The 12,023-nt window shown below is 52.9% G+C and overlaps 3 protein-coding genes across 4 annotated transcripts; 1 reads left to right on the top strand and 2 right to left on the bottom strand.

Moving 5' to 3' along the window:
• Positions 1-253: 253 nt before the first annotated feature.
• Positions 254-2,943, bottom strand: J3458_018909 (uncharacterized protein). The gene is made up of 4 exons (XM_066121308.1): positions 2,600-2,943; positions 2,283-2,433; positions 1,519-2,203; positions 254-1,409 (listed from the first exon to the last, which is right to left on the bottom strand). Exons 1-4 carry the CDS (start codon positions 2,669-2,671, stop codon positions 725-727), a joined length of 1,593 nt encoding a protein of 530 aa, XP_065973663.1. The 5' UTR covers positions 2,672-2,943; the 3' UTR covers positions 254-724.
• A 433-nt stretch (positions 2,944-3,376) lies between these two features.
• CWH43 lies at positions 3,377-8,045 on the bottom strand. 2 transcript variants are annotated; one of them, XM_007817627.2, is made up of 8 exons: positions 7,618-7,902; positions 7,344-7,511; positions 6,957-7,289; positions 6,775-6,901; positions 6,637-6,678; positions 6,498-6,582; positions 6,400-6,445; positions 3,377-6,343 (listed from the first exon to the last, which is right to left on the bottom strand). In XM_007817627.2, exons 1-8 carry the CDS (start codon positions 7,703-7,705, stop codon positions 4,359-4,361), a joined length of 2,874 nt encoding a protein of 957 aa, XP_007815818.1. In that variant the 5' UTR covers positions 7,706-7,902; the 3' UTR covers positions 3,377-4,358. The 2 variants fall into 2 exon arrangements, with proteins under 2 accessions (XP_007815818.1, XP_065973662.1); XM_066121307.1 differs by having other exon boundaries at positions 6,637-6,901; positions 6,957-8,045.
• An 84-nt stretch (positions 8,046-8,129) lies between these two features.
• Positions 8,130-9,843, top strand: UTP6 (U3 snoRNP protein). The gene is made up of 3 exons (XM_066121306.1): positions 8,130-8,401; positions 8,458-9,601; positions 9,659-9,843. Exons 1-2 carry the CDS (start codon positions 8,312-8,314, stop codon positions 9,559-9,561), a joined length of 1,194 nt encoding a protein of 397 aa, XP_065973661.1. The 5' UTR covers positions 8,130-8,311; the 3' UTR covers positions 9,562-9,601; positions 9,659-9,843.
• Positions 9,844-12,023: the final 2,180 nt, after the last annotated feature.

The raw sequence follows: 12,023 nt of genomic DNA, 5'->3' as shown, positions 1-12,023 counted from the left end.
AGTCGGGCGTTGCAGCTCGAGACCTAAAGACGAAATCCATCAGCCTTGCGAGCCTGATGCAGTTGGTGGGCTGGTCATATCCTTAGGCAGGTACTCCGTAGTTAACTACCTAGGTACTTAACCTTGTGCATGCACACAGGGGAGGGTCCTGCGCAGAACCTGCCAGCCAGGAAGCGCGGACAGTGGGGCTGACAGTGGCTGCGCTTACTCGGTCCCTCTAATCTACCTACCTCAGGTAGGTAAGTACCTAGGCGTCTCAACCACGACGATACTATTATGTCTTTTTGGCACTGCAATAAAAAATAATAATAATGTACGACTCCTACATGAGACTCACAAGACCCCGAATTAGCCATCGATGAAATGATGCTTAGGTTCACCCAAAGGCCCGTCACAGCATCAGAATATGCCTCGTTAACCCCATCTACAGCAGCCATGTTGAGTTTGACCGTTCACAAAATGGAGAAGCCAAAAAAAAAAAAGGGAGAAAAAATATATATATCATCACAGAAGTACCGCAGATGAGGTTTCAAATTTTTTTTTCAATCAGAATTAACAACTAGTATCTTCCACCCCATCATCACCGTCTCCCTAATGCAGCAACTACTAGTCGCAAAAGAAAAAGCCAGAAACCACAGATTTACCCGTCCGTGAATGCCGTTGAACCATTATACCCTAATCCCCATCTTTGCTTTCTTGTCCACAAAGAGGCCAAACGCCGCACTTAGGCCCTCTCAACCTTTCTAAACTCAACCATAGGACCCTTCTTGGCACTGGTAAACGTGTCAACCAGCTGGAACTCCGTCACGCGGTGTCGCCCCCACTCGAGGTCGGCGCGGCCTTCGCCGGGATCAACGACGCCAATGGCTCGTCGCAAGTCGTACAGGTAGATTGTTCTGGCCAAGGTAATGGTCATTTCGACGTAGGCCAGGGCCTTGCCGATACAGCCACGGGGTCCGATGGAGAAGGGGCAGAAGGCGCTCTGGGCGAGGGCAACGTCGTCTTCCGTCATGGTCTTGCCGGTGAGCGGGTTGACCTCGCCGCGCAGCCAGCGCTCGGGCGCGTAGCCAAACGGAACAGGGTAGTAGGTCTCGTTGTGATGGATGGTGTAGTGGGGAGTTCCGACGACGGTGCCCTGCGGCAGGGTCTGGCCGTCGATGGTGATGCCGCCGGGGAGGACTTCACGGGGCAGGATGCCGCCCACCGATGGCGAGAGGCGCATAGCCTCGTCGACACAGGCGCGGAGGTAGGCACACGATCCCAGGAGGGGGCCGTGGACAATCTCCTCGACGTCGCTGAACTTGGTGCGGATTTCTTCCGTCACTCGCTTCAGGGCGTGCGGGTTGCGCACCAGGTAGAATAGCGTTGCGGCCATGGCGGTGGACGTGGTGTCTGAACCGGCAATGATGCTATTTTACAACACTCATAGTCAGCAAAAAAGGAGAACTTGCCAAGACGGACGCCCAGCAGCTTCTCTCATTGTAGCTTCTCCAACGCATTCTTCTCCCAAACACTTACAGCAAGTTGGACTCGCCCCAGAGCTCAGGAGTGCTGAACCCGTGACCGGTCTCGGGATCGCGAGCCTTGAGCAGGTAGTAAAAGAAGTCGCGTCGATCCGTCTCCTCGCCGAGCTTGGTGCGCTCGGTGAGCTGGCCCTTGCTGTAGGCCATGTATCTCGCGCGACCGGCAGCCAGCTTGGGGAACAGGAACTTGTCAATCTTGAGCTTGTCGACAATGGGCATGGTGCCGCAGATGAGATGGCGCGTGGTGGCGGCCTCGACCAGCTCCAGCGCAAAGCGGTTGTCGGGCCTCTCCAGCATGTGGAAGGCCTTGCCAAAGCTGAGGTCGCCCAGGATGTCCATGGCCAGGTAGTTGCACCAGTCGCTCATGTTGCGCGGCTTCGTCCAGCCCTTGGCGTCGGCGCCGCCATCGTTGAGGCCGATCTGGCCGCAAAAGGTGCGGACGTTGCCCAGGATGTAGCGCTGCATCTCCTTCATGGCGCTCTCGGAGAAGGCGTGCGACAGGACGCGGCGCTTGCGGGCGTGAACGTCCTTGTCGCGCGTGTTGTGCGTGTTGGCGGCTGGGTGGACAAAGGCATCGTAGAACTCGGCCTTGCGCACGTTGGATTTGAAGCCGTAGATTTCCTTGAGGGACTGGTTGGAGTTGAAGGAGACGGAGTTGGGGCCGAATCGAACCACCTTGCCTGGAAGCTTTTGTGTCAGCAATCCAAAGTCTGGAGGAGGAGAAGAAGAAGGAGTCTCTCGGAGTTCGATTCTTCTTACCATATTTCTGGTGCATGCGCCAGAACTCAAGGTGGCGGTCGCCCTTGTAAGCGTGATAAAGCTGGTATGCATCGGTGATTTTGGCCAGGAAAGGACCAGGATATTTGGCAAGGGGGTGGAAGAAGACTCTGTACACGACGAGACTGAAGGCCTATGAAATCAAATGTCCCATTAGCCATCCATGTCGTCTGATCTTTGTGCAACCGAGAAGTATCGACTGGCGCTGCTCAACAACTCGTCTAATCGCCACCACCCATCACCATCTCCATCTCCATCTCAATTTCAATAGAGACAGAAAAAAAAGAACCAGCACTTACATAGAGCACTCCAGCTCCGGCCAACAGTGCCAGGTACATGCCAAAATGTCCCAAAGCAATCTTCATCTCCATCCTGGTGGGAAGAAGGCGTCGTGAGCGGGGAACTCTAAATAAATATAATAAAATATAGAAATAAATAAATATAAATTCAAAGTCAAGAAGAACAAGCAGCCCAGTCCCAGAAACAGAGCCGCGCAAATCTCTCTTAAACAAAAACGCTACACTCTAGCCATACGAACCAGCCCCTCCCTTCGCTTCAATCTCCTCCTCCTCTCTCCACAAAGTCCTGCGCCGCGGCCAGCAAGATAAAGACAAAAAGGTCAACGAGCCATGGTGATCCTGACGAGTGAGACGGCGTGGATTGGAGATGCAAGCGGCTTTCCACGGCACATGTGGGCGCAGATGGGGGCACAGATGGGGGAGGCACAGCCTGGAGCTTTATCGATTAGGCAGGGGGGGCGTGCACTGGCCGCCGCTGGGGGAAGCTCTGGGGCAACGTCGGGGGCAAAGTTGGGGCAGCACAGAATTCGGGGGCGGCTAGGTTCGGTCACTGGGTCACTGGCCACACCAGACCAGACGTCACTAGACTGCCACCACCGTACGGCCACCGTTTGCGTGTGCTCTTCGTCCATGTCTGCAATAAAATCGGCGCCGTCAGAGGCGCAGCTACGCTTTGCGGCTGGAAAGGCTTTTTGGGTCTAATATTGGTGCAGGCCGAGTTGCCATCGTCACCACCTGCAAAAACACCACCCGGGTATTGAGTGAGGACGGTCCGGAGTTGCAACGTCGATAAGCATCCTGGTGGGCAACTGCCGTCTGGTCCGGGGAACCCACACAGCGCGCATTGCTTCGGCCAGAAAGTTCAATCAAGATCCCATTTATGCACGGCGTTGCATCAAGACGGACAACACGGTACATGCATCCACCGCCAGCCCTCCCTTCAGTATCCTAGGTGCCCATGTCTCGAGCCAGATTTAAAAGCCCCGATCAAAAATAAACCCAGACGGTCTGTTAGTGCCCCTTAGCACCCGCGTGACCTGCCTCGACTTAAGCCGGCGTTGGAATCCATTCCGCCTGTGGTTCCGCGCCTTGAGGGCCGGGAATTGTGGGGCTCTGGGCCCAGATATCCCGTCGACTGCCGCTCGGGGGCGCTGCCACCACCCAATTTGCCCAAGGCAAACCAACCACTTTCCCTCGACAAAACCGTCGCCGAGCATTTGTTGTTTCAAGTCCCACGCAAGGTCCGAGCTATCCACCCAAACCGGATGAGGATAAAGACGTGCTGGCGACACACTGCATTCGCTGCTTGCACTGTCTCAGTCTCTGATGGTTGCGGCATTCTGCCATTGTCTGCTGTCGGCCTGCCAGGCCGTCTGCCACAGCTGGTACCAAGACGTGTCTAGATAAAAAAAAAGAAGAAAAGAAAAGAAAAGTTTGAGCCGTCAAGTAAATAGCTTCATTGTTTTATTTTCGTAGCTTTGTCCAGTGGTACTCAGGTCGTCTGCTGCTACACGTAGTACAGGTACCACCGGATAAAGCCCCAACGACAAACTCAGAAGCAACTTTGGGAAAACATTGAAATTCAACATTCAATCCATAATCGTATGTGACGACACTAGCCCAGCTCTACATTTTCAGTATAAGCCTACCTTGGCGGCACCTGCAAATTATATGATCACCGAAATATAAGTTCCTTCTTGTACGGTCCATATTACACCATCTTCATGTCTTTCCATATACCCTATACCCCAGCTCTTTCTTAATTAAAGTATCTAGGCTCATCAAAGACGTGGTATCTATGATCTCTAACACCCTGTCCTCTGAACATGGCCGGGAATCTCCAGCCCTCGGGGACCTCAGACTCCTGCACGCGACGATTACGTTCCTCAGCAGACACCGAGTCCAGCTGCTGGGCTTCGGCGGCAGAGTTGGGGATCACAAACTTGGCCACCTGCAGCTCCGTATCGGTAATTGTGCTTCTGCTCACGCGCGCATAGCCGACACGCTTGAGCTTCTTGAAGAGGATGTACTCGCACCATCGGTCCCAATCAGTCGGATCAACGTCATGCATACCAGACTTGTCGCTGACGTATGTGTTGTAGTTGCCTTCGAGGGGCTTTGTGACAAGGTAGCTGAGAAGGATCGCGGGTCGTGGGGTAGAGCCCATCAGTTGCGCCAGATACTCGGACTGCAGGCGTCGGTCCTCAGGGTCCTCCTCCTGTCCAGAATGGAAGACAAAGACATCGACCAGTTCGCCGTACACATCGAGCGTAGCGTGAATAGCCGGTGCTAGCTCACCTACTGGACTGGGGAGCAGATGGTGCTTCGACTCAACAATGGGGAACTTGGAAAGCAAAGCTGCACCCCATGTGTGCTTGTTGGGGCCGGGCCCGTAGTCGACGTACATGCCCAGATCTTCAGCCAGGAACTGCGTGGTATCGCGGTTGCCCATGATGATGCGCTGCAAGTCAGATTCCAGAAGTCCCACAACATCAAGTTCCATCTCCTTGATGAGGTCTCGCATACGGTACTCTGACGACCACATATCGTTGTCCAAGGAGAAGTGAATGGTCCAAATACCAGCAGTCAGGACACGGTCCTTGGCGTGATATGGCTTGTAGTCGTTGGCGGGGAAGCGCCTAAAGGCGGCGCACAGGAAGAGGATATTGACAACAATGGTGGCAAATCCAAAATATTTCTTATGCTGAGAAGCAGAGGGGCGGAGGGGCTGCTGCTTGCGTGGCTGGGAGGCATTGTAGTCGTAAACACCAGCGCCAATGAGACCCATCATCGAGTACATGATCCAGTCGGTATGCTCACGAACGAGAGGGCCACCGGGAACAAACGCATAGGCAACCACCCAGACATGGAATAGAACCAAGAAGACGTATATGAAGAATCCAAGGCCAAAGGTAACAGCAGGGCTCTTCTTGGAAGCGTTGGTAAGCAGAGGCACCGCAACAGCCATCAAGTAGGCAGCAATAACAAGACCGCCGTAGTATCCAAACCAGTGACTGAAGAACGTCAAAACCATTGCACCAATGGTGCCGACGGCGTACTGTGGCCAGCTACCAGCAAGAGAGGGTTTGCAGATTCCAATAAAGAGACCAGCAGACATGGCGGCAAGGGTGCACCAACCGTGCGTAGAGAAATAAGGACCCCGGATAGGGAAACCTTCCCAGACCCAAAGGATCATGGTGCTGGTATCAGATAGCAGTGAGTGCATACCAAAAAAGACACCTCCAACACCACAAGCAGCCAGGACAGTTGAGCCTCTCTGGACGCCATCAGGGGCCCCGCTAGTCAAAGGAGCCTTGCGAGTGAAGCGCAACGCAGCCAAGATTCCAAGCACAAGCCCAGTGAGGTTCCATCCACCATTCGCCTCATGCATGATGGGCCATATGGGGTTATTGGTCTGCCAGGCAAACTTGGCGGTCGACGAGAGGATAAGTCCAACAAGCAAGCCGAGGACCTTGGACTCGAATCTTGCTTCGTGCAGAGACTCGGCATGGAGCGTAGCAACCCACCCTAAAGTCGACATGGCAACACCAAAACCAACTGTAAATAGACGACGAGCGGGGTCCAAAACCAAATAAGCCGCGACTCCTGAAAGAGATAGGAGATGAATGATTCGCTGGTTGCTGATGACAGCCGATCGAAGAGGTCCAACAAGGAGCAGAGGAGAAATCGAGACTGAAACAAAAGCTTCATATCCGGATATGCCCATGTGCCAAAGAGGGAAGTCTATTTTAACGTCAGCCCCAAAATGACTATGCCAACCGTCGAAAAAGCAAACTTACACCAGACTACCAGACCCAAGCTGGTCAACATGGACCAGAACACAAACTGCAGACCGTTAGACATTGTCAAAAACTGCGCGACCAAAGCCTTGACTTACTCCATGATAAACGTCAGCAACAGTGTCCAATGCCTCAGACCAGGTGAAGCGTAGAGAGTAGAGACCGCCAGTTGCCTTTTCCTTTCTAGTTTTGAACAGTCAGTAGGCCGCAGAGTGTGGATACTCGAGAAGTACGTACTCTTTCTCCATGACAGCAGACGGAACGGATGAGAGGTTATCACTGCGAGAAATCTTAGAGGGCGCCTCAAAATAACGGATGTTTATTGAATTTGATGGAACAAGAAGCCAGGACTATCTCGGAAGCCATTGCACGTACCCCTTGCTCAATCCCTTGACATCCCTGATGACGACTTCAAATGTGTTATAATCCAGCGCTGTAACGGCATCAAAACCAATGTCAAAGAGGATCAATGACCACTCAAAGAATGCATAGATGGTATACGCTAAATGTCTCATGTTAGTTCGGTCATGTCTGTGCTTGACGGGGCTACAACAAACCTCCAGCAACGCGATGCACCTTGTGCTGAATGAAGAAGTAGATGAGAGGCACCAAGGTACCAAAGAAAGCACTAGCAAGGTACTTCCGGTACTTGATAGCCTGAGGGTTTGGTGGGCTCAGGGCAATGCATCCCAGGGTCCAAGGCAGAGTTGCCACAAGGTACGAAATCATGAGAATGTCATGCCAGTCGTGATCGTCCGTCGAGGTGATATAAGTCCAGCCGCCACAGGTGAGAGTGCGAAAAACACCCATGGAAGCAATGAAGCCGGGCAGTTTGGTCCCTGGTTTTCGGGTGAGAAGGTAGAAAAGGCCAACCAGCGCAAAACGAGGTCCTGGCCCAAGTTAGCTGTCAGAACGTTGGCAGTGCGGTTGAGGAGATATTATACCGGACGTGATGGCAATAAAGATCATGAAAAACGACCGTTCGGGGTATCGATCGCCAATTGTCGCCGACACGGACGGGAACCACTCCTGGGGATATCCGTGAAACTCATTCTGGACAATCTTATGATAGTGAAGGGAGACGCCGACGATCAATGCGCTCAGGAAAGCGGCTACAGACGGCCGTTAGTTAGAACGACTGTAGTCGATTGCGACTCTGTATGCCAAAGCAGCTCCTGCATTAATTCGGAGCGCCTCGTAGAGCCCATGACGACTTACTGTATGCAACAATTGTGTGCGCCCAGCTCACCCACTGGCCCCCGAAGCTGAAGACAATGCCGCCATCCTTGTCCTTGTATTTGGACATGGCGATGACAAAGGAAACCGAATGAGCGGAAGAAAAAACGCAGTCAATTACAACACCGTCCGGGACATCCGAGAAAAATAAGCAGGAAGCCGAAAGGACAAGGAGCAAAGGATCAACGAGGGGGGTTGGGAGACGAAGTGGTGAGGTTTGGATTTGTGGCCTGCAAGAGCCTCCTCGGAAGGTCTGGCGATGTGGACACGCGCGTGTGTTGATTCAATGGCAAGGGACCACCAGACTTTACCAAGCGAACCAGACTGGACTGGCACAGCCGCCCCCTGCATGGCATGAATGCATTAATGAAGCCCAGGGGCAGCCTGCTGGAACTTGACGCTGATTCGCTCGCCTGGCTGCCACGAAATCCTACAACCGGATGATTAGCGTGTACTGTCAATACTCCGTACTCCGTAAAGCACCTAGCAAGTTGGCCTAGAGCTGCCCCGCTAAAATTTTGGAATCTTCAACGGCCTCGTGCCAAAAAACTACAAGATCACACATGCCCGCCTCGCATCTTTGCTTCACCTCAATCGAGCAGCGTGGCTCTTCGGACTGGTTACGTGTTGACCCGCTACATGACATAACTCGAACTCGCCGTGTTTGATAGCCATAATGGCGGGTGTTGCTGAGAAGGCAAGATTCTATCTCGAACGCTCCGTTCCTCAACTAAGAGAGTGGGAAGAAAAGGAAATATTCTCCAAGGCATGTTCCCGGAACTGCCGCGCAAACATGACAATACTCTAACGCATTGATTCTAGGAGGAAATCCGCACAGTTGTACAGAAACGCAACGAACACGAGCACCGAGTGCTCTCGCCAGGAAACACACCCTCCGAATGGTCTGCCTATGCCAAATGGGAACAATCCCTCGAAACCCTGCGCAGCAAGAGATGCCGCCGTCTCAAAATCCACCACCTCGACTCAGCACACGCCGGCCAGGGCCGTGTGCTATCAATCTACGAGCGAGCCGTCAACAGACACCCCGGCAGCAGCGAATTATGGAAGGAGTACCTGTCCTACGCAGCCAGCATCAAGGCCGCAAAGCGATGGCGCAAGACCATGACAAAGGCCCTTCGCATGATGCCAACTGATGCTGACCTCTGGGTCATTGCGGGCCGACGGTCTGCGAGGAATGGCGACATGGCCACAGCGCGAGGAATCTTCATGCGCGGCTGTCGATTCTGCACCCAGGACTGCAAACTGTGGCTTGAATACGCAAGGAGCGAGATGGAGTGGCTAGTCAAGGTGGATCAGCGCAAGAAGGAGAAGAAGGGTGCCGACGCATTGCGGCCCGACCGCGTTGATGATGACGACGAGCTTTGCATCGTAGATAGCGAGGATGAGGATGAGGTCGACGACGGCAACATGTTGCCCGAACCGTCGCGAGCCCAGGCCAAAGTCATTGACAAGAAGGCCTCGGAACAGCTCAAGTCCAACCCGGCCATGGACGGCGCCATACCAATGGCCATCTACGACATATCCCGGAAACAGGCATTCTTTACTCCTGAGGTTGCGGAATCCTTCTTCTCCATGTTCGCTTCGTTCAAGGCTCTGTCAGTTCAGCCCAGGATTTCCCAACACGTATTGGACTCTCTGAATGAAGCGTACCCGAACCACCCGTCCACATGCAACTGCTACATCAGACAACCCATCCTTGGCGTGCAGACCAACACTGCGGACTTCCCGCGAGGGCTGCGAGACGTGTTGGCGCGTTTGGGCGAGAAGTTGGATGTCACCACGGACAAGCTCGAGCTCAGTCGCAAAACTGCTGCTTGGATAGATGGGTATTTGGCTCTGGGGCAGCTGGATGATGGCATTCGGCAGGTTTTAGAGTACACAAAGGAAAAGTTGGAATTATCATGATGAGATTAAACTTTTTTGATACATAGGCCGTGGAATCGAAGTTCGTAGTGCATTATGCCTCCTTTGTAATTGACGTTCTGCTGCTGATGAATGGAAGAACATGTCTTTTTGTAGGCGCTAGTCTAGCGTACGTATCAGCTGGCACTCACCGAGATTGAAATCTATCGAGAACGGCCGAGTGCAACTGCTCCTCACGACCACCACAAGCACCAGCATGGAAAAACTGGGAAGGTTTCCGCTGACATTAACTCTGTAAAGTTACTCTCTCGCCGCCGTTCCTTCTTTGTTTTCTTTGTTTCAAGGAACAATTGGGCACGATACGGTAAAAATTCGTCAAACATGCAGGGTAGCCCGAAAGGGGTGCGCAAATGAGGAGCCCCCACTGGCCCAACATGCGGGGACGACGTGAGGTTCTGCAATCCCTCTCGTCAGCACATCACATACATAATTCTGTATGGAACCACCGAGTGTACCCCGTACAGGCAAAGAAAATTACACGCACGAGTATCGAGAGAACGGCAAATGAGTAGCAAGCATTCCGCACCACCATCTGTCAATGTGTGCGGAGTCTAAGCAGATTCTGACAACGGCAGGCCCTCGGCAATACCCTTGTACTCAAATGGAGTCAGGGTACGGAGTATGGATATATATCCACAATTACCTCACATTGACAGGTGTGCCAATAATCTCGACTAGTATTACTCCGTACAATACAGGAGTCTAGCTCACATCACTGTCGCGGTCAGTTTGTGCCAAAACTTTCTTTTTCGGTCCCGTGGTGTCGTGTGTAACATGCACAAAGTCTAGTACTCGGCTGACTGACTGGGAAAGACGACGCCCCAACGCCTATTTACCGAAAACAAACGCCCCAAGTTCCAAGTGCGTGCTTGAGACAGACGGGGATCCGTGGGAGCTGTGGAACGAAGGGGTTCACTCCCCGAGACATACCGATCAACATCACCACCACATCACGCCTACTCCGTATTGCTGGCGTGCGGAAACCTCCAACGGGCATCCGAGCATCATTTGTGCCTATGGCAGCAGCCTACAGACGAAATCGCATCGCAGCGAGATGGGCGGTTGCCCATGCCCAAATGATGGCCAGCGCACTCGTTTCTGTGTGAAATTGGCCAGCCACGGTTTTGTCCGTCATTCCATGAGCCCTGGAAATTTGTTTTAGAGGCGAACTATTGTAGTGATGATTGCTTTGCCACCGATGATGTGGGGAAGGGCTTTAACCATGAGCCAGCAGACACCAGCCGATGGCTCGGGAGCCAGGAGCCAAGAGCCAGGAGCCAGGTAGGGCCAGCTAATAGACCACGCAAGCAATGCGGTGTTTGAAGGAGATGGAGGGAGGGGATGGCTGGATGGGAAGTCGACGCACATGCTGGGACTGATTGTCGTGCACTTGTGGTCACACTCGAGCATCGCCAGCTGGTGATGGGCATGGGCTAATAACCACCAACGAAGGGCCTCTAAATCGTGATTTGACTCGTCGTCCACCTTTGCCGAGGAAGGATGTCCGCGGTTTTGCAGTCTGCGGTCTGCACGCACAACCGGCCCTTTTATAATTAAAGGTCCAGCCCTTCAGTCCATCCAGCCATGTTTGTGCGGTGCCATTCGTCTTGCGAGTTGAGGGTTGAAAATTCAAGGGAAAGTGAGAGGGGAGGAGAGGGAGGAAAGAAAAGAAAAATAAAAAAAAATAAAAAGAGTAATAAATGAACACAGCCGACGCCCTACCCATCCATGGCCTTGGCCAACGCATAAGTTGGCCTTTTTGAAATGCTCAAAATGCTACCAGACCATTTCGTGGAAGCCGGGACCAGCGAACCTAATGCAAAGCCCGTGCCTGCAACCTGCTACCTGCTACCTACTAGGTACGCATGCAGGCATCCGCATGGAAGACTACTTGGAAATACAAACACAAGTTACTCTTCTTGTCACGCTCCTCTCCCCGACACAAGCAACAGGCCTTACTAGACCCAGCTTGGATGGAACGACGAACGAGACAAGCAGCGATAGAAGATTACATCCCAGGAGTTCTCCGTAGCGGGACGCCAATATCTCTGGACAGGGAACATTAAGGATTCAAGAGCCACAGTATAATCAAACTAGCCATCATCCCGGAGGCTCGATTCCAAGGCCCCAAGACACTCGTCTGGGCCAACGGCGCGTCCACAAAGCGTCCATCGACCTTGACTGGTCCATGACTTGGTGAAGGCCGACTGCGTATTAGGCCTTGTGGGTGGCGGCCGGCCGATTGCCATGCCAGGCAGCCCAAGGGACAGCGGACAAAGAGAATGGAAGGAGTAGTCAAAGTAAAACGCACACAAAGTCACACTTTATCGCGTTTGAGGCTGCCCAAAGAAACAAGGCTAAAATGCCAAAAAAAAAATCCATTCGTGTGTGGCAGCCGCCGGGTCATCCATTGCCTGCGCAAGTTGACGGTATGATTGAAAAGG

This window comes from Metarhizium acridum (assembly GCF_019434415.1).
Source record: "Metarhizium acridum strain ARSEF 324 chromosome Unknown scaffold_555, whole genome shotgun sequence".
Taxonomy (NCBI): Eukaryota; Fungi; Ascomycota; class Sordariomycetes; order Hypocreales; family Clavicipitaceae; genus Metarhizium; species Metarhizium acridum.
This window is presented reverse-complemented; position numbering and strand designations above follow the sequence as displayed.

Excerpts from the sequence above, each read along its gene's own strand:
- J3458_018909 (XM_066121308.1), bottom strand. The coding sequence starts at position 2,671 with ATGGAGATGAAGATTGCTTTGGGACATTTTGGCATGTACCTGGCACTG. Across the intron at positions 2,434-2,599 it reads CCGGAGCTGGAGTGCTCTAT|GCCTTCAGTCTCGTCGTGTA; the intron begins GTAAGTGCTGGT and ends TTGATTTCATAG. Across the intron at positions 2,204-2,282 it reads GCGCATGCACCAGAAATATG|GCAAGGTGGTTCGATTCGGC; the intron begins GTAAGAAGAATC and ends AAAAGCTTCCAG.
- CWH43 (XM_007817627.2), bottom strand. The coding sequence starts at position 7,705 with ATGTCCAAATACAAGGACAAGGATGGCGGCATTGTCTTCAGCTTCGGG. Across the intron at positions 7,290-7,343 it reads CTTTATTGCCATCACGTCCG|GACCTCGTTTTGCGCTGGTT; the intron begins GTATAATATCTC and ends AACTTGGGCCAG. Across the intron at positions 6,344-6,399 it reads CTTGGGTCTGGTAGTCTGGT|ACTTCCCTCTTTGGCACATG; the intron begins GTAAGTTTGCTT and ends ACGTTAAAATAG.
- UTP6 (XM_066121306.1), top strand. The coding sequence starts at position 8,312 with ATGGCGGGTGTTGCTGAGAAGGCAAGATTCTATCTCGAACGCTCCGTT. Across the intron at positions 8,402-8,457 it reads AAAAGGAAATATTCTCCAAG|GAGGAAATCCGCACAGTTGT; the intron begins GCATGTTCCCGG and ends CATTGATTCTAG.